Source organism: Callospermophilus lateralis, chromosome 6 (genome assembly GCF_048772815.1).
Source record: "Callospermophilus lateralis isolate mCalLat2 chromosome 6, mCalLat2.hap1, whole genome shotgun sequence".
Lineage (NCBI taxonomy): Eukaryota > Metazoa > Chordata > Mammalia > Rodentia > Sciuridae > Callospermophilus > Callospermophilus lateralis.
In genome coordinates, this window is record NC_135310.1 from 14,783,084 (window position 1) to 14,802,593 (window position 19,510).

Here is a 19,510-nt window from a genome sequence, read left to right on the forward strand (position 1 = left end):
AGTTTTGTGTGTGGTGAAAGAAAGGGGTATAATTTCATTTTACTACATATGGATTTCCACTTTTCCCAGCACTATTTGTTGAAAAGGGTATTGTTTCACCAATGTATGTTTTTAGCACCTTTGTCTAGTATGTGATAATTATATTTATGTGGGTTTGTCTCTGTGTACTCTCTTTTATACCATTGGTCTTCATGTCTATTTTGGTGCCAATATCAGGCCATTTTTGTTACTAGAGCTCTGTAAGTATAATTTAAGGTCTGGTATTGTGATGCCTCCTGCTTCACTTTTCTCTCCGAGGATTGCTTTGGCTATTCTGGGTCTATTTTTTCAAATGAATTTCATGTCTGCTTTTTTTATTTCTATGAAAAATATAATTGGAACCTTAATAGAAATGGCATTAAATCCATATAACGCTTCTGGTAGCATGGCCATCTTGACAATGTTAATTCTGCCTATCCAAGAATATGGGAGATCTTTCCATCTTCTAAGGTCTTCTTCAGTTTTTTTCTTTCATGTTCTTTAGTTCTCATTATAGAGGTCTTTTACCTCTTTTGTTAGATTGATTCCCAATTTTTTTTGAGGTTACTGTGAATGGGATAGTTTTCCTGATTTCTCTTTCAGTTGATTTATCACTGGTATAAAGGAACACAAGTAGACCGGAGACCCTGTGCCTACTAGAAGAAAAAGTAGGCCCAAATCTTCATCATGTCGGCTTAGGAACAGAATTCCTCAACAAGACTCCTAAAGCACAAGAAGTAAAATCAAGAGTAAATAAATGAAATGATATCAAACTAAAAAGCTTCTTCACAGAAAAAAAAAACAATCAAAAATGTGAAGAGAGACCCTACAGAATATGAGAAAATATTTACCACCTGCATCTCAAATAGAGCAATAATCTCCAGGATACATAAGTAACTCAGACAACTGAACACCAGAAAAACAAATACCCCAATCAATAAATGGGCTAAGGCATGGAAAGAATGGAGGAACTTTAGATAGGGAAAAGGGGGAGAAGGGAAAGGAGGGAGGAAGTGGGTAGGAATGATGATGGTATGAGTTAGACATCATTGCCCTAAATATATGTATGAAGACACGAATGGTGTGAAAATACTTTGTGTACAATCAGTGACTTGAAAAATTGTGCTCTATATGTATAATATGAAATTAATTACATTCTATCATTGTGTATAACAAATTAGAATAAATAAATAATTTAATAAATAAATAAATGGGCTAAGGAACTGAACAGACACTTCATAGAAGAAAAAATATGAATGGTCAACAAATATATGAAAAAATGTTCAACATCCCTAGCAATTAAAGAAATGCAAATTAAAACTACATTGAGATTTCATTGCACTCCAATGAGAATGGCAATTACCAAGAATACAAATAACAATAAAGTTTGGTACAGATGTGGAGGAAAAGGTCCATTCATACACTGCTGATGGGACTGCAAATTGTGTAACCATTCGGAAAGCAGTATGGAGATTCTTCAGAAAACTTGAAATAGAACTGCCATTTGACCCAGTTATCCCACTCCTCAGCATATAGCCTATGGGCTTAAAAATCAGCTTACAATAGAGATGTGGCCACATCAAGGTTATAGTAGTACAATTCACAATAGCTAAGCTATGGAACCAACCTGGGTGCCCTTTAATGGGTGAATGGAGAAAGAAAATATGGTATATATACCCAGTGGAATATTACTTAGCCATAAAGAAAAAGGGAAAGATGGTTTAATGGATTGGACATAACTTTCCTGTGTTCATATATGATTACATGACCAATGTAACTGTACATCATGTATAACCACAAAATGGAAACATATACTACATGTATGTATGTCAAAATGCATTCTACTGTCAAGTATAACTAAAAACAACAAATAAAAAATTTAAAAATTAACCACTAAAAAAATAATCTATGCCAAACTATTAAGAATACATTAATATTAGATAATTTTAGTATTTTTTGCCAGAGTTTTTTTCAAATTTAACTATATTTATTTAAGCAATGTAGTTTTTTTCTTAGTATTTGTATATTAAATGTGACATTGATTAGAGACAGATGTATTCAGGAACTCACGATTTTACTCTTTATGATTTTTCATGCTTCTGATAGAATTTATTGTACATTATTAAGAGCATACTCATGAATACTCATGTACTTCTCAGAAATAAGTTCTTATGGAAGAATTTGTTCAATATATTTTAATATAGTCATTTCATTTACTGTTAACATTCCAAAAACATCATCTGTTAAAATGGATATTGGCATGTATTTTAATATTCTTTTTTTATTTAGTAATGCTATTTACAAACTAATGAGCACAAGATTCTGTAGCATAGTTTTACATAACTAATGATACATGTCAAATCCATTATTCATAATAAAATTACCAGGTAATCAACATACTTCTAGACTCTACGTTTGTATGATGAGTGACAAAGGTTCTGTAGTAACCCAAGCTACCATTTATTTTGACCTCTTTGCTTCTAACTGCATGAATACACCAGGGTGAACCATAATGGCCATAGGAACAAGTTGCTGCTAACCTTAAACAATGTTCTTTTAAAAGCAAGGGCATATATATCAAGAGAACGTTAAAGCTTTTGTCATGGAAGTTATTTCAGTTGCTTGTCAATAGGATTATAAAGAAATGTTCTCATGACTATTTTTATGTAGGTTGATCGACATTTATGGCATACTTGTCTTCTGCAGTTTAAAGATCTTATGTTATCGATATTAGATTTAATTAACAAATGTGGAAGTAAATTATTCAGGTTTTACATAAAGATAACAGTTTCTAACAATGAAATTTTAGAATTCTTTTTTCTTTTAGGAAAATAGTACATAAAATTGAATTATTTACTAAGAATTCAGCTGACTGCATCTGATAAATATAAAAAGTAGACTTTTAGGGCTGGGGATGTGGCTCAAGCGGTAGCGCACTTGCCTGGCATGCGTGCGGCCTGGGTTCGATCCTCAGCACCACATACAAACAAAGATGTTGTGTTCGCCGAAAACTAAAAAATAAAATATTAAAAAATTCTCTCTTTCTCTCTCTCTCTCTCCCCCTCTCTCACTTTCTCTTTAAAAAAAAAAGTAGACTTTTAGGATCCAGAAAAATCTGGTTTTGCAGGCATAAAAGGAAGCCTATAGAGAATTTGACATTTAGATATACACAATGCTACAAAAAAAAAAAAGATAATTTGAGCTCTATAAAAGGAGGTCTTTTAACTAAAGTCTAAATATAAAATCAAAGATTTGCCATCAGATGGTAAATCTGAAGGTGGTAGCAGTGAAAATGTAAAAATTTAAAATCAGGAAGCAACATATAATCAGTAGGTATTCTTAAACTTATGACATCCTACACTAACTCATGCTAATTTATTTTAATATTTTAAAACAATGACATCTTGGTTTATAAAAGAATATATAATTTCAAATTAAGTGTAACAATTTGCATACAGTCTAATTGTATCTTCAGTCTATTTTAGACTAAGAATTGCACTTTATGTATCATAAAGTTCTGAATTTCATCATGCTTAGTTTGAATACTTAATTTTGGAGCAGTATAACTTTATAGAACCTGAAGATTCCAGAGCCAATCTCATATTTAACCATAAATTTATCATTTTCATGTGCTTAGTATCTGGTAAGACCAATATACTAATTTTTATGTTATTGTCAATTAGTAATGTAATATCATGGATCCACACTTCTGAAATCCAAAACCTGGCTCTGCTACTGGGTGATTTTGGTAAAAATACTTAATTTCTATGTGTCTTGGCTTTCTTATCTGTAAAATGAGAATTATAATAGGCTTTATTTATACGTTTGTTGTAAGAATGAAAGCTAATACATGTATTATATTTTGTTATATAATGATTAAATAAATAATAATTTAATTAAAATATAATGTGATATATGTCACGTTATACATATAATACATATAAATGTGTGTTAGCATGCATAGGAGCACCTTGTATATAGGAAATGTTACCAATTTGTAATGCTGATTTTTGTTTTGTACTTGAAAATTAAAACAAAAAAGCATGCTGGAAATATTTTAGAAATACTAGCATTCTGCAAATTTTATGTACATATCCAAAGCTTCTCCAAATTAAAAGGTCTTGTTATCTATTTTCCTCATCCATTCATTGCTATTTGTCAATGTTGATCAGGTTTACATCCTAGTAGACAGTCAGATTCCAAGGTGAAACCTTGGAAAGGTCAGATCTAGAAATGTGGATTGAGCGTCATCCCCCAAAGGGAGAGGAACTGAGATTAGGTGTGCTCATCTGTATCCCCCACAACATCTCGTCTTGTCTGGTGTCAACCATTTGACATCCAGGAAAGGTTGGTTGAGCAAACAGATGTCACCCTTCTTTCTAAGGGATTAAATGCCTCCTCTCTCTGGCCTTCATGGCTTTAAACCTCTAATTAAAGCTTTCCTGAACCCTGTTCTTTTCCTTCTTCATTAGTCTTCTCTTGTTGCATAACAATTACCACAGACTTGGCAGTTTAAAGCACCACACATTTATTGTCTCCACATGTTCATGGGTCAGGAATCATGCACAGCATAGCTGCATCTGCTCAGAGTACCACAGGCTACAAGATGCTAGCGGAATGCATCCACATCCCCATTCGTTTGTCTGCAGTGCTAGCAGAATCCATTCCTTGTGGCAGTAAGACAAGGACCCAGGTCCCTATTGGATATTGGCTGGAGGCAGCTCTCCACTGATGAAAGAAACCCAGTTCCTTGCCTTTGACCACCTTCACAGATGGTTCACAGCATGCTGGTGCTCGGAGAGCCTCAGCTAGGATGGAGTGATTTAAGGCAACAGGATCACATTGTGACACCCCACCACCAACCATTTCATATTCTGTTAGCTTGAAGCAAGTCACAGGATGTGCCCACACTCTACCGTCACAAAAGTGTGGATTCCAGGAGGTAGGGATTTCTGGAGATTGCCCAGAGTGTATTCACCCCACTCCCTATTTGGGTTAAGTTCCTGTAATACCTCACGTTTAGACTCTTATCTTAATATTGCTGTGTAACCCACTATATGCTGGGAGCCATTAGCCAAGTAGGTATGACAGTTTCCTTGCCAGCGTACCCCATGTTGCTTAGTGGAAGGACTCATGGAAATAGGACATTTTGCAGTAACATTGCATGTAAGGTGACCTTGCTCAAGGACCAGGGCGGATCCGGGTTTAGGGCGGTTCCAGGTTTAAGATTATTCCTGCTGGGAATAGGACGTATCCTGCTGCCTGAGTTCCTCTTGAGTTCTCCAGGGATTTCAGAGAGTATTTTGGGAGGCAGAGGAGGTGGATTTGGGCAGAGAACGTGGATTTCCCCAGAACGTGTTTGTAGAGGGCCAGTGTGAGTTCGGGAATAAAAATTTGCTGTTTGAATCTACAAAGCTGTGAGTGGCTCGTGATTTTGTGCCCAGCCAGACTGCGGCAACTATATACTTGTCTGTGGGTTATGCCCTTGTCTGTCTCTACCTCTATGTCTCTTTGTCTCCCTCTACATGTAGAACTTGACATTTAGCTGGACTTGGCAAACTTTTAGTTTTAACAGCTTTGTTGAGGGACAATTAATCCGTGAACTTCAGTAAGTGAAGGATGAAGTGGTGCAAACCTTAATGTATTTGGTAGTAATTTTTATAGGAACAGTTCCATGTGATAATGTATTTAGAATTGTGTCAACCCTGAAAGAAAATAATTGTTCCAATGAATTAGAAAATAAAATGGCTTTTATGATTAATTCTAGAGCTGTATACCTTTGACTTTTTTCATAGTATAAATCCATGATACTTTATGCCATCTAACCAGATTCTTTTTTTTTTTTCTTCTAGATGAGCAAGAGATTGTACAAAAACGTACTTTCACAAAATGGATCAACTCTCATCTGGCCAAGGTAAGGGAGACAACCCAGAGTTACAGGTTTGCATAGTTTCAGCCAAAAAGTCATGAAGTGCACAAGGTGGAGGGATGCTGCTGTTGTTTTTGTCACCATTACTGATCAATGACATTGGCCATCCTATTCGCTGGTTTAATTGTCACCTAAGTGAGGCATTTACAGACTTTGCCTCTGGAAAGAAATGGACTGACAGCCGGTCAAGAACAATTACTTCATGTCAATCCCATGGATCTTGCTCAAATATTTCACTGGTATTACTTCTATCCCAATTGATGTTAGATTTTTGCTCAGATGTGCTTATGTCTGTTTGGAACGAACTGGAAGAAAGAATAAGTGGTCTGCACTGAGCAAAGAGGTTTATCTGATGAGGTGAGGACAGTGCCCCTCCCAGGTGCTTTGATGACAAATATAAGCCTGGAGGCAAGACATTAGGAAGACTGACATCTTTCCAAGATTGTCCATATTAGGTTGTGCCAGGTGATCTTAGTCTTTCTAGTGTGCATTCTAATGTCTTTGCACATAACTATGATATAAAATAAAATTTCAATCTTAGTTTATTGTAATAAAATCAACATCTTATGCTGCTGATGGGAAAACAAGTAAAACAAGAAGCATTGTGTTTGTCAAAATAAATTTAAATGATTGGACAATTGTCTGAATTCAGTTACTCTAGAACCTTTTGTGGGAAGTAGTGGCAGTAGTATGTAAGGCACAATCCTGAGGGTTTTTAACCAGAGATCTGCTATGGTTTATACGTGAAATGTCACCCCAAGACCCACATGTTAAAGGCTGAGTCCCTACCTTGGCAGTATCAGTAGGTGGTGGAACCTTAAGAGGTAGAACACAATGAGTGGGTGGACTTTCGGTCACAGAAGACATGCTCTCTAAGGGGTTTGTGGGACCCCAGCCCCTCCTCTTTTTTCAAGCTGGACGTGAGGTGAACAGCTTTACTCTTCCACATGCCCCTCCCCATGATGTGCTGCCTTGCCAAATCAATGAGCTGACTGTCCATGGGCTGAAGCCTCAAAACTGTGAACCAAATTAAACCTTTCTCCTTATAAGTTGATTATCTCAATAACGGAAAGCAAATTAATACATCCCTGAAGTCCCCTTTCCCCTTTTTTTGTAGTTCAATAGCAAACAAAGTGTGGCAGTTAATTTTAGTCCCATAATACAGATTAACTGTGTTCCTGGGTCTCTGCAAGGTTTTAGAGAAAGGAACATGTAGTAGGAAACGTTCCCAGGACTTGAGAAACTCAGAATCCAGCATTAAAAGGACTAGACCAATGTGTCTAGGTGCAGGATAAATTGGGATCACCTTTCCTAAAATCTCTTTCCAAAAGCTACTTGATGAGAGGAGAATTCTCTGGTCCAGTGGTTGCACCTAGAATCCTTCCTGTTCCTCCTTCCTTTCTACTCAGTGACTGCAGAAGGCCTGAGTACTCTGGGGGCTCATTTCCTCAAGCGTATTGACACCCAGACTTTACTTACACTGCAGAGTTGGCAACTATCAGGGAAGATTTTTCTTTCCAAAATGAAAATAGATGCCGGGGGTGGGGGTGACCAACAACTTGTGTAGATTGATACAGCAGGAGTGGAAGCCATTTATTTAGGACAGGAGCGGTATTTATACATTCCACACAGCTTATCTTAATTAGCATAAAATAGATACAGCAGTCAACCAATAAGGAATCTCCACACTTAATGGCTCACTTTTGTTACTTCACAAACCACTCCCTCTGGCATTTTGCCAGGTGCCATCTAGACTTGTTTACAGACTCTAACAAATAGAGTTATTGTTTCTCATGCTGTAAAAAGGCTACATGCTAACTGTAAGTAATATTAATAATGCATTTCTCAGAAAGTGTAAAGAAAGTTAAAGTGATCTTAGATTACACAATCCAGTTAGACGTATGACTCAAATATTATTTGCCATTTTTCTTTTGATAGTGTACCTCTTCATATGCCTAGAAAGATTCTAATCTAGGAAAGTTTACCAAATATAAGGAGTCAGAAAACTTATATTTGGAAAACTTTCTGAAATTAGATCTGGCCCCTGTTCCCTGCTGTGGCAATTGAGAACTCAAGGAGAGCTGTCGGGTTGGTGTGTCTGTGTCTGTCTCGGCAGCTGACCACATATTGCCACTCATTGGTCCCCATCCTTTGCCCTCCTTGTTCCCACTTGAGTTCCTGTTACAGCTCTCTCTCGCTCGCTCTCTTTCTCCCTCTCACTTCTCTTCCATCCCATTTCAGTTGTCCCTTCCATGCCATCTCCTCTGCCACCACACCTGCAGCCCAGCCCAGTCTCTTTTCCATCTCTATCTCAGTCTCCCCATCCCTATCTTTACCCTATTTCATCTCTATTTTATTGGGTACTAGTCCTATAAAAACACATTTAGTCTGAAAATCCAAAACCTCACAGTGTCATTGAGGTTGTATTTACGTACGTCCTCAAGTTAAAAGGGAGGAAAACACTTCCCTCCCCATTACAGGGTCCTCACTGACTTCAAGGAGTTCTAAGAATGAGAATATCTCACCTACAACAAAAGCAGTCACTTTCATGTATGATCTGGCCTCTGGACCTTGTGTCACTTTTCCTGATGCTTTGTGAGAAGGCTTGCTGCCAACACCACTCGGGATGCTAGAGCATGCTTGGACCCTTCACTTTAGCATACATGGACAGTTGCACTAACCACACATGCATACACACACATACACACACACACACACACACACACACACACACACGTCAGCTAATTTGCTAATTTCTGTAGGAGCATGTGCTGGGTTTTACTAAATCTCTCAAGGATATAGCTTCTTCAATTTTGGGTTCTTGTCTCTTGATCATCAGCAACACCCTGAAATCTCCCCCCAAACAATAGGATTTCAGTCACAGAGCAGGCCCAAAGCTATGTTTCAAAACATTTCTCTTTAGAAAAAATAATCCACAAAGAAGAAGCTTGACTCATCTGACAGTCTTTCCTGATTTTCCAGAGCTTTTTGGAGTCTTGTTTCCCTCATCTTGCTTGTTGAGTAACCAAAGCTGTTGGCTTTTAGTGGACCTGGGGTACCAGGGTTGAGGATCAGCTTGAAGTCTGCTCTGGTGTGTTTTTCCTACATTTCTAATTCTCCATTGTCTAGTAATGACTCAGCCTGTTGGGTCAGTGAATTTGGGTCCTGCTTAGTCAATTCAACCTGTTGTAACAAAATACCAGAGGCTAGATGGCTTAAACAGCAGACATTTATTCCTTATAGTTCTGGAGGCTGGAAAGTCCAAAATGAAGGCACCAACAGATTTGGGTTTTGACGAAGGCTCATTTCCTTGTCCCTGTGTGTCACATGGCAGCAGGAAAAAAGCTATGGTCTCTTTTCCTATAAGGCCACTAATAAATCACACCATGGGGCCCCACATTCATGGCTTCACATAAACCTAGATACTACTCAAAGGCCTCACCTCTAAATATCACCATATTGGGGTTAAGGGTTCAACATACACATTTTGTTGGGAATACAAGCCACAGACCTTTAGTCTATAACAGGCCTCAAGTTCAGTCTGAAGTCTGACTGGAAGCAAATGAGAAGTTCTAAATCTATAACGCAGGGGTGGGAACTCTACCCTGAAAACATTTACCCCCATTCCTGGTGGATGTTTTCTTTGGAATTTTTCCAATAACCTGACATTGAAACCATTGAGAATGGTTGAGTTGCAATTCTATTCCTTGGTCTTATTGATTGTCCCCTTTCCTATAGTTTTCTGTTTACATTTACTAATAAAAGTAAGAAAGTGACCCATGTTGAAAGTATACTTTATTCTGGCAATCAGAATAATAGTTTCAAATCACCTGTTACTTATGCTACATGATGTGCCAAGTTATTTTATATCTAAAAACAAGAAAAAAGTGTCAAATTGACTTTGACATTTTTCTGGAATGCAACTTGTTAATATTTCATAGGATCTCTGTTGTCTGAGAACTTTTGCATAGTAGTCATGGAAATTGGTATGCATTTAAATTAGACTGGTAAATCATAAATTCTTTGACAATATTATGCCTCCTTTAAGTTTATGAACAATCTAAAGATAATACAATTTTATTTTTTAGTTTTTATTGATGATTTTGTGGTGCTGGGGATTGAATGCAAAGCCTCATGTTTGGCAGTCCACTGAGCCATATGCTCAGGCCCCCAATTTTTATTTAAAAGAACAATTTGAAAGACTGTCTTTGGAAAGCAAATGTATCTATTTTCTCAAAATCTTCTTTGCAAATTGACTTCCCAAATGGCATTGATAATAGCTAATGGCAGGATTAAGAGATGGGGTGTTGAGACGAAAAAAACCTCCGTGCTCTTGTTCTTCCCAAGGTCATTAAATCGTGGGTGCATCTGAGACTATTGGAAATGATTATGAGAGTGAGTTTGAAGAGGTTTTTTTAATAGGAAATTTTCATTTTGTTATTGATTGCTTTTCTTGGTTTCACATCAATATATGACATTAAATAAGAAACTCTTCTACTGATGACATTCTATTCTATTATAGCAATTATTTATAAATATTATGACAGAATCTATGAAGAGATAGAATACAAACAAGAGTCCAATATGTTTTTATAAAATATATTTTTCTTAAACCAAATATTTTATTAAAAATAGGGGGCAAACCTAAGGATTTTCCCTCTGTGGGTATTTTATATCACTCTTAGTACACAGATATAGATTATTCAAATTTATGGGTCTAATTATCCATTCATTTTTTGATGTTTGCTTTGTTCCTAAATGGAAGTTTTTATGTCTCTGCAATTATGCAAAGAATCGAAAAATCACAAATTGTCAATATACTACAATATGACATTCACAAAAATTAGCAGTTATAGTTGTTTCATATATTCCATCATCCGTTTCAGAGATGGGCTCCCTTTTTAGACATGAAACCTATAATTTTCTTTTTATCAAGAAGAAACATTATATTCTGTTAGTTCTGTTAATGAAAGAAGATGAAATATTTCTTAATTAGCCCAATTTATTTTGAGTGGTAGTTTTTCAAAGTTAGGTTCCTGATGCAGGTCTAACACATTAGCACTCATTGTTAAGATGCATTTCTAAATTGAAGGGATGCTGTTTATTGAGCACTTGCCATGTGCCAGTTATGGTGCTTTAACAACTGTATCTTATTTAATCCTAACAGCAATCAAATGTATCCTTTTTACTCTTTTATAAGTTATAAGCCTGAAAAGTTAATTAATTAGCTTAAAATGTCAAAGCCAGGTTTCAATCCCACCACTCCAGAGCCTGGGCACTGTTGGTCAGCTCAGGCTGCTATGAGAGATGCCATAGATTGAGTGGCTTAAACAACAAACTATTCCCACAGTTCAGTGGCTGGGAAGTGCAAGATCCAGGTCTTGAAAAATTCATTTCCCTGGGAGGGCGCTTTTCCTGGCTTGCATATGGCTGCCATCTCTTTGTCTTTAGTTGGCAGAAAGAAAAGGAGTCCTGATCTCTCTTCCTCCAATTATAAGGCTATTAATCAATCCCGTCATGGGGGCCTCACCATCATGATCTCATCTAAACAGAATAGTTTCCAAGGAACCCCAACTCCAAATATCATCACATATGAATTTTGGAGGCCTTCAACCTCTTAGTCCACAGCAGGCATCAATCACTGTGTCATATCCCCAGGCTTCATTTATCTATTTAGTCATTCATTCACCAAGCACCTATTTTGTGGTAGGTGTTGTGGATACATCAGTGAATACAGACATAGCCCATGCCATCTTGGAACTAGTGGTCGAGCAGAGGAGACCCACAATTACAATGAAGTGTGTATGATGAATTCTAGGAGAAAGAAAGTTCAGGGTGACCAGGAGCACATATCAATCATAGCCAGACACACAGATGATCTCAGGGAGAGGTCTGTAGGCTTTCACAGGAAGAAACATTTAATCAGAGGCCTGAGAAATGTCTCAGGAGTGGGTAGGTGAAGGGAACAATGTTTTCAAAAGTGGAGAGATGAGAAAGATGATGGTTCTAAAGTAAAGGGAATAGAAGAATTTAGGAATATCTGAAAATGTTCCAGGAGTGAGTTGGCAACATGGAAAACAGAATTGGTCAAAGGCCAGTCATAAAGAGAGTTTGGACCCATACCATGGGCAGAAGGCCCAAAACAAAGAATCTTATGCAGGGGGAGAAATGATTATTTGGGCTCTAACCCTTCCCCTTCTCATGAATTAGAGCAGGAGCAAGTAAGATTGGAGATGGAGTAGCAGTAAGTCAGATGAGAGCTGTAGACAGGTTGGACTAAAGTCATGGTGAATTGCACAGAAGATGGAAGGAGACCCTCATTGTTATACAAATACATGTATGACGATGTGAGGAAAAAGATTAAAAAGAAGTGTGTCACATTAGATTGGGTAGAGAAAAGTGATGGGAGGGGAGGGCTGGGGAAGTGGGGAAAGGAAGGACAGCAGAATAAAATAGACATTATTATTGCCGTAGGTATACATGACTGCGTGACCAATGTGATTCTGCAACCTGTGCACTCAGAAAAATGAGAAATTATACCTCATCTGATTCAAATGTATGATATGTCAAGATCATTGTACTGTCATGTGTAACTAATTAAAACAAATAAAAAAAATAAAGTCATGGTGGGAGAATGAAAAAAAAAATGGATAAATTAAATAGATGTTTAGGGGTGGACCTGATGGAACTGAGACTTAATTGGAATCCCAAAGGAGAAAATTAAGGATGACTTTTAGATTCCTGACCTGAGAAATTAAGATCAGTCATATAGATCAGAAATTATAAGAGGCTTGGGAAAAAGGTGTACTAAGTTCTGGCTCAGATAGAGAAATTACTTGATTTCTCTGAGAGATGAATCCATGTGATCTGGCAGTTAGGACGCATGGTCCACTGTTGGGAGTGGAGTTCACATTACAATAGAAACCAGATTCAGGTTAACTGATGAGTTGATGAAGGGTGAGAGAGTTAGGACACTCAGTACCTATGACATGTTCATGAGATGGAATCTTAGCTAGTGCTGAAAATTGGATCTGTTGAGAGACTTTTTTTTTTTTTCATATAGCATTCAAAAAATTTTAGTGAATTATACATAATAGTGTTATTTATTTTGATATACTCATAAATGCATATGATTTAGTCTTCTCCATTTCAATCCCCAATACTACCTCTTCCCTCCCTCTTCCCTCCCCTGGCTCCTCTTCTTCTACTTTATTGGTCTTCCTTTTATTTATTTATTTGTTTATTTTTAATGGATGCATTAGAGTTATATATAAATTGTAATACATTGTGATATGTTCATACATGCACATAGTGTAATTTGCTCAACATTATTCCACAGATCTTCCCCTTTGCCTCCACTCTTCCCTCACCCTTGGTCCCCTGGCTCCTATTCTATTGCTTTCCCTTCTACTTTCTCAAGAGTCTCATTTTTTAAATTTCTGGGTTTTGGTCTCTAGCTTCTGTATATATTGTGTAGACACACCACATTTTCCTTATTCATTTTTCTATTGATGAGCTCTGGAGCACCTAGGTTGACTATTGTGGATTGTGCTGCTATACACACTGGTATGCATGTATTATTACTATAGCCTGCTGACTTCATTTCTTTTGGATGAATAGTAAGTGCTTTTTTAACCCAGGGTGGTCTTGGGTGTCTGTGAAGAAGGGAATGATCAAGAACTAGTAAAGAATGAGAGACTGGAGAACAGAAGGAAGGTTAGTTTGAAAGGTACAAAGGGAGGCAGAGTTGGGACAAAGAATCAAGAGCACTTGGTGGGGGGTGTACGTTTGCACCGGAGGAGAGAAATCTCTTTCCTTGAGACCAGTGGAAAGAAGGGTATGGATGTATCTAAGCTGGGGTGAGGTGAAGACATTAGAAGACAGATGGAAAGCACTTGAGTTGAAGGGGTCCCACCTAATGGTCACAGATGTCTCAGATTTACCAGTGTGATTATGCGTTTTTGAACAAAAAGATTCTATTAGAAAAATATGTTAAATTTTGACAGTTAAAATGTTAGTTCTTTCATGCTTTAAATTCCCAAATTTATTCATGATCCATAGCTATTATAATTGTATGGTGCTACCCTGGCCATCCAAAGGGTACAATTTAAATATGTCTTTCCCAACAAAATTCATAAAATGTTTGATTTTTTAAATTGGAGAAATATAGTATAAATACTATTAATATTCCTATTGATTGTATTTGTTTGCAATTTCACATTTTCTCTCATTTTTGTCAAGTAGAATAAACTGTATTTAAACCCCATTGGTTCAATCTTTATGATATCTAGCTGTAAAATAGATGGGTTGGAACTAGGCCCTTTGAGGGGGAAAAAATAGGTCTCAGCCATTTTTTAGTGTTTCTATAAATGTGTTTCTTTTCAATATGCAATGAGCAATCCTTTTTCCATCTGCCAGCCTTATATTTGTAGATCTCTCAAGCATAGGCACCAAATATTTCAAACACTGCCTTTGGAATGACCTCAGGCATAATATAGGCATCTTCTTACTCTTTAGAAGAACTGGTTAAAAAAAGAAAAAAAAAGCCTTAAAACATTATTCAGGTTTTCTATTAATTTCCAGGGCTACTGTAACAAAGTACAGTATATTGACTTGAAATGAGAATTTTACTCTCTCACAGGAAGGAAGAAGGCCATGTTCCTTCTCAGACTCCAGCAGGAATCCTTTCTTGCCTGCTTGGCCTCTGGAGGTGGCCTGCAGTCCTTCATATTCCTTGGCTTGCATCTCTGCAGTCTCTTCCCCTGTGCATGCCTGTGTCTGTGTCCAGATTACCTCATTATATAAAGACACCTGTCATAGTGGATGGGGACCAATGCTACTGACCTCCTTGTAACCTGATTACTTCTCTGAAGACCCTCTTTCCAAATAAGGTCACATTCTGCAGTACAGGCATTGAGATTTCAATATATATTTGGGAGGGGGTCATTCCAAACCATAAGAGATCCATTAAGAGCACATTTTGTTTTAATACAAAGTTAGATGCATAGCCTTTAAAAGGAACACAGGATTTTCCTTGTTCTTTTAAAAAGCAACCCTTAGTAATTACAACTTGAATGATGTCTGCACAGTCATAGAAGATCACTTTCCTAGTTGCTTTCATCTTCTCCAGTTATCTTTTCACCAACAGTGATGAAAGGTAGCATGGAAACACTTTGTGGATTGAATTTCTCTCCCATCTGTTTCCTTGCATACACTTTGGTGGAACTGCTAGTGAGCTAATACAAGATAATAAGGGCCAAAGAGGGAAAGGCAAATGTAATTATTCACCCCAGAAATCACTATTTAGTTTTTTTTAAAGCTACATTAAACGTGTGAGGTGATGAATATGTTGTTAGCTTGATTTAATCATTTCACAATATGTTAAAACCTCATGTTTTACATTCTAAATATATACAATTTTATGTGTCAATTATGCCTTAATAAAATCAGGGAAAACACACCTATTTTGATTTTGGTAACCCTAAACATACTGATAAATTAGTTATTTCCAAATATGCATTTAAAAATTAGAAAGGAAAAATCACCATTTCAAGATGAATAGCATTTATTAGTTTAAAGGGTATAATTCATTGATAACATGGAAATAAGTTCTACAAAATTTATATAGTTAATAAACATTTAAATAATATTTTTAAAAATTCCTTCTTTAGAAATATATCTTATTTATTCATACATTCATTAATAAGTATTTTTAAATGCTATTTAATCAGGCAATATTTGAGGTACTGAGCATGTAGCAGTGAATAAAATAGAGAAATAATCTATGTATTTTGGATCTTACATTCTAATGGGGGAGATGAGCAGAAGAGGAGATGACAAAAGTGTTCTGTTGAGAAAAGACTGAAGAAGGGCAAGTTGAGAAGGGAAATAAGTCGGGGGTCATTGAAGTCATCCAGGCCAGGGACTGGTGACTTGGACCAAGATACTGGCAGTAGAGGAGATAAGAGATGGCTGGATTCTGGATAAATTTTGAAAAAGAAAACAAAAACAAAAACAAGATTTGTTAATGAATCACATATTTTGTGTGAACAAAAGGTATCAAGGACAATACCAATATTGCACAGAATAAAGGAAATGACTTGAAGATTGTGCTTCTTTTATACTGCATAGTGAAAATAACTTTTGTTATATCTGAGAATTATTAAGAGCAGAATTTTCCTGAGCTGATTGAAAGCTGGGCTAAAGGGAAGTTATTGCCTTTTGAGATATTTATTCAGAATTGAATTAAATAATCAAGGAAGTGGAAATGATTATGCTATCCATCATGGAAAATGAAAAAGAATGGAAACTATATTCCTACCTTTGCCAAATAGAGGTGGAAAATAATCACAATAGGTCTTTCCTAAAGGCACTGGCAGAGAAACAGATGACACAGAAAGTTTTAAAATTACTTCTCATTTCCAGAGATATTGGGAACTTTCAATTCGATGTTCTGAATAATATAACGAATCCTTTTAGACATCAAGTGGATTTTATTTGGCCATCATCTGTGGTTATTACTGGCTTTATCGATCTGGTCCTAGACTGTGTTAGCTTTCTGAGGCGTTTCAGTGTGGTGGGTTGTTTGCCAGCCTCTGGGGAGGTGACTTGCTTCACATCCGCTGGTCAACCTCTCTTCCCTTACTACCTCCTCTCTGTTCCTGCTGTTTGGCTGTTGTCCCCACCCTGCGGATGACCATCAGAACATGGAAAGGCTCGAGACTGGACCTGGGGTGGGAATTCTCCTCCCCCCTTCTCTTCTGGGTCTGTGTTTCTAACTGAACTTTAGTTAAATGGGAAGTCATGGTTTATCTGGGTCCAGAAGTGAGGCACCACAGTGCACACAGGGCTCAGAGATGCTCAGAATGTGTCCTAAGAAGCAGCCCTTGCCTTAAGACCTCCCACACAGTGCACAGAGGGACATTTTGTGTGCATCTGAGGCAGCACACAAGCCTGATAGTGCTCAACAGTGAGCGTCTCACCGGAGGTGGTTTTCAGTGGGTTGGGCTTTCTGCTAGACATTTTCTAGTTCCATTTTATTGGTATCACAAGGTATCCAGCAATCACAAATATTGAGTCATAGGATGTGTGTTTAGTATTTTAAAGTACATAGCTTTCTGTGCTGTGAAATGTTTTGAGAGTTCTTCCCCCCAAAGAAAAAGCATTTGGTAGAAAACTAAACAAGATGATGGTGAGGACCTGGATTGTTCTGGCAGAAGAGAGGTTGATTTTACTCTTTTGGTTGCTAAGGGCTAAATCTTGAATACTGAAAAATCTACTTTATAGCTGTGTGGTTTTGATTACTAGGAACTCTAAGATGGTAGAAAATGTATAGATATTCACTGATGAAATGGTGATATACTAATAGTGTTTCAAAGTAGGTTTTTATTTTTATTTTTGCATGATAGACTCTGTTGAAAACTATGGTAGTTTCTGAAAAAAATTAAAAAATAAAATTACCAAAGAACCCACCAGTTCCACTTCTGGCTATATATCTAAAAGAACTGAAAATAGGGCGTTGAAGAGATATTGATACAAGTATGTTCATAGCAGCATTATTCCCAGTATCCAGATGGGAGAACACCTTGCATCCACTAACACAGAGATCAATACAAAAAATGTGGTATCTATATACAAAAAAAAAATGCTATTTCAACCTTAAAAAGGAAAGAAATTCTGTCATCTGTGACATGATGGATGAACCTTGAGAACTTTATGCTAAATGAAATAAGCCAGTCACTAAATGACAAATCTATATGATTCCACTCACATAAGGTATCAAGAATAGTCAAAATTATTGAAAAGAAAGTAGAGTGTTGCTTGCCAGGAGCTGGGAGGAAGCAGAAATGCTGTCATTCAATGTGTGTAGCCTTTCAGTTTTGCAAAATGAAAATACTTCTGGATATGGTAGCACAGTAATATGGAAATAACCCACTACTGAACAATTACACTAAAAAATTGTTAAAATGGTAAATATTTTTAATGTGCATTTTTTGCACAATTAAAATTTATAACTTAGAATAGCAAAGACATACAATCAGATTCCTTTGAAAATGCTCATTCCTGTCTTACAGAATGAATTGATTTTGGGTCACTTTTGGAATCTCATCATTGGATGTGGGGAGGTTCTGAAATATAGTTTGACTCAGAACAGTTTTTCATACTAATAAATTTAGACATGTGTCAGTCATGTTCCATTTGTGAGCAAAATTAGTTTTAGATGGTTTAATCCAGAGGAGAGGTCTATTGAGAGGATTCTAGGTGCTTCAGAGTATAAGAAAAAGATTAATTAGCAGGAAAGGGTTAACTCAGAAGCCCTGTGTTGTTTAAACTATGCACATTCCAGAGAAAGGCCTATCTTAGTAGTGGCTCTTGCTGGCTATGGAGAGATAACCACTGAGCACTTGGTATATTTTGCTTCTCTATATCTGTGACCCTATGCCATACTATGTTTATATAGTGAGTATCTGTTTCTGTGTTAGGGGGTTTGGCTGTGCTGTACCACTTTGAATAGATAGTTTATATTACCAATCTGATTTTGGTTAACATTTTTTTTTTCTGGGGTTGGGAGTGAGAAAGAGGGCTAGAGTCTGAGTAGCTGATGCCCATCATACTGGAACTGTGTGTACCCAATAAAAATCCCAGACACTTAGGTTTGGCTTAGTTTCCCTGGTTGGCAACAATTTGTGCTGTCACACATCATTGTTAAAAAAATAAAGTGCATCTCCATGTGACTCTGCTTCAGAAGGGGCAGGTCACTCACCTTGGAAATTGTGTGAATGCATTTTCCTGGACTTCACTCCAGGGGGAATGCACCTCTCCCCTTTGCTGATTTTCATCTATATCCTTTTGCTATAATAAACTTTAGGCGGGAGCTTAATAGTTTTCTGAGTTCTCTAAATCCTAGAGAATCATAAAGCCTAAGGGTGGTTTTGGAGACCCTAACACACTGGGTAACTCAGTATTGAAAGCGTCAGACATGGAGTGGTTTGGGACCTCAGTACCAGGAACCTGATGATGAGCAGGAGGCAATTTGGTCCCAGCCATCTTTTAGGTCCACGCAGAGAATGTGACAGGCCCAGGTCAGGGCAGAGTAGAAACATGACCATTAGGAGACATGATAACCATGCTAACATATATTTATACACATGATGTTTTCTTCTTTTGATTTTAGTATTTCTTAAATCCACATTTAGAAGTGGCTTTTTACTATTAATCTTTTTGTTTCTAGTAGAGTGGAAGGCACTTGATTCGATCAGTCAATAATTTTCTTATTGATATTAAATAAAAGTCATGTTCATAGGTTTCTGCATTGTTCTGAAAAAATTAAAGTGAGTGCCTGCATTTTTGTATTAGGCTTTCTGTCTAAAAAGGAGGCTCAAATTATAATAAACCTGGGCTCAAATCTCCAGTCACTTAATAGTGTTGTGATTCCTGGCCAATACCTTAATATAGCTGGGATTCAGATTCTTTGCTTTTAGAGAGAGGGAAGCATTCCCACATGCGGTGGTGTGAATATGAAGTGAGATAACCCGGAGTCCACACAACAGTGCTCAACACATT

The 19,510-nt window shown here is 37.0% G+C and overlaps 1 protein-coding gene across 1 annotated transcript in view; it reads left to right on the plus strand.

Annotated features, from left to right (window-relative positions):
* Window positions 1-19,510, plus strand: part of Syne1 (spectrin repeat containing nuclear envelope protein 1) — a 421,786-nt gene that overhangs the window by 63,393 nt on the left and 338,883 nt on the right. The window contains exon 2 of the mRNA XM_076858120.2: window positions 5,871-5,932. Within this exon, the coding sequence (XP_076714235.2) occupies window positions 5,871-5,932 (62 nt within the window). The remainder of the gene's footprint in view (window positions 1-5,870; window positions 5,933-19,510) is intronic.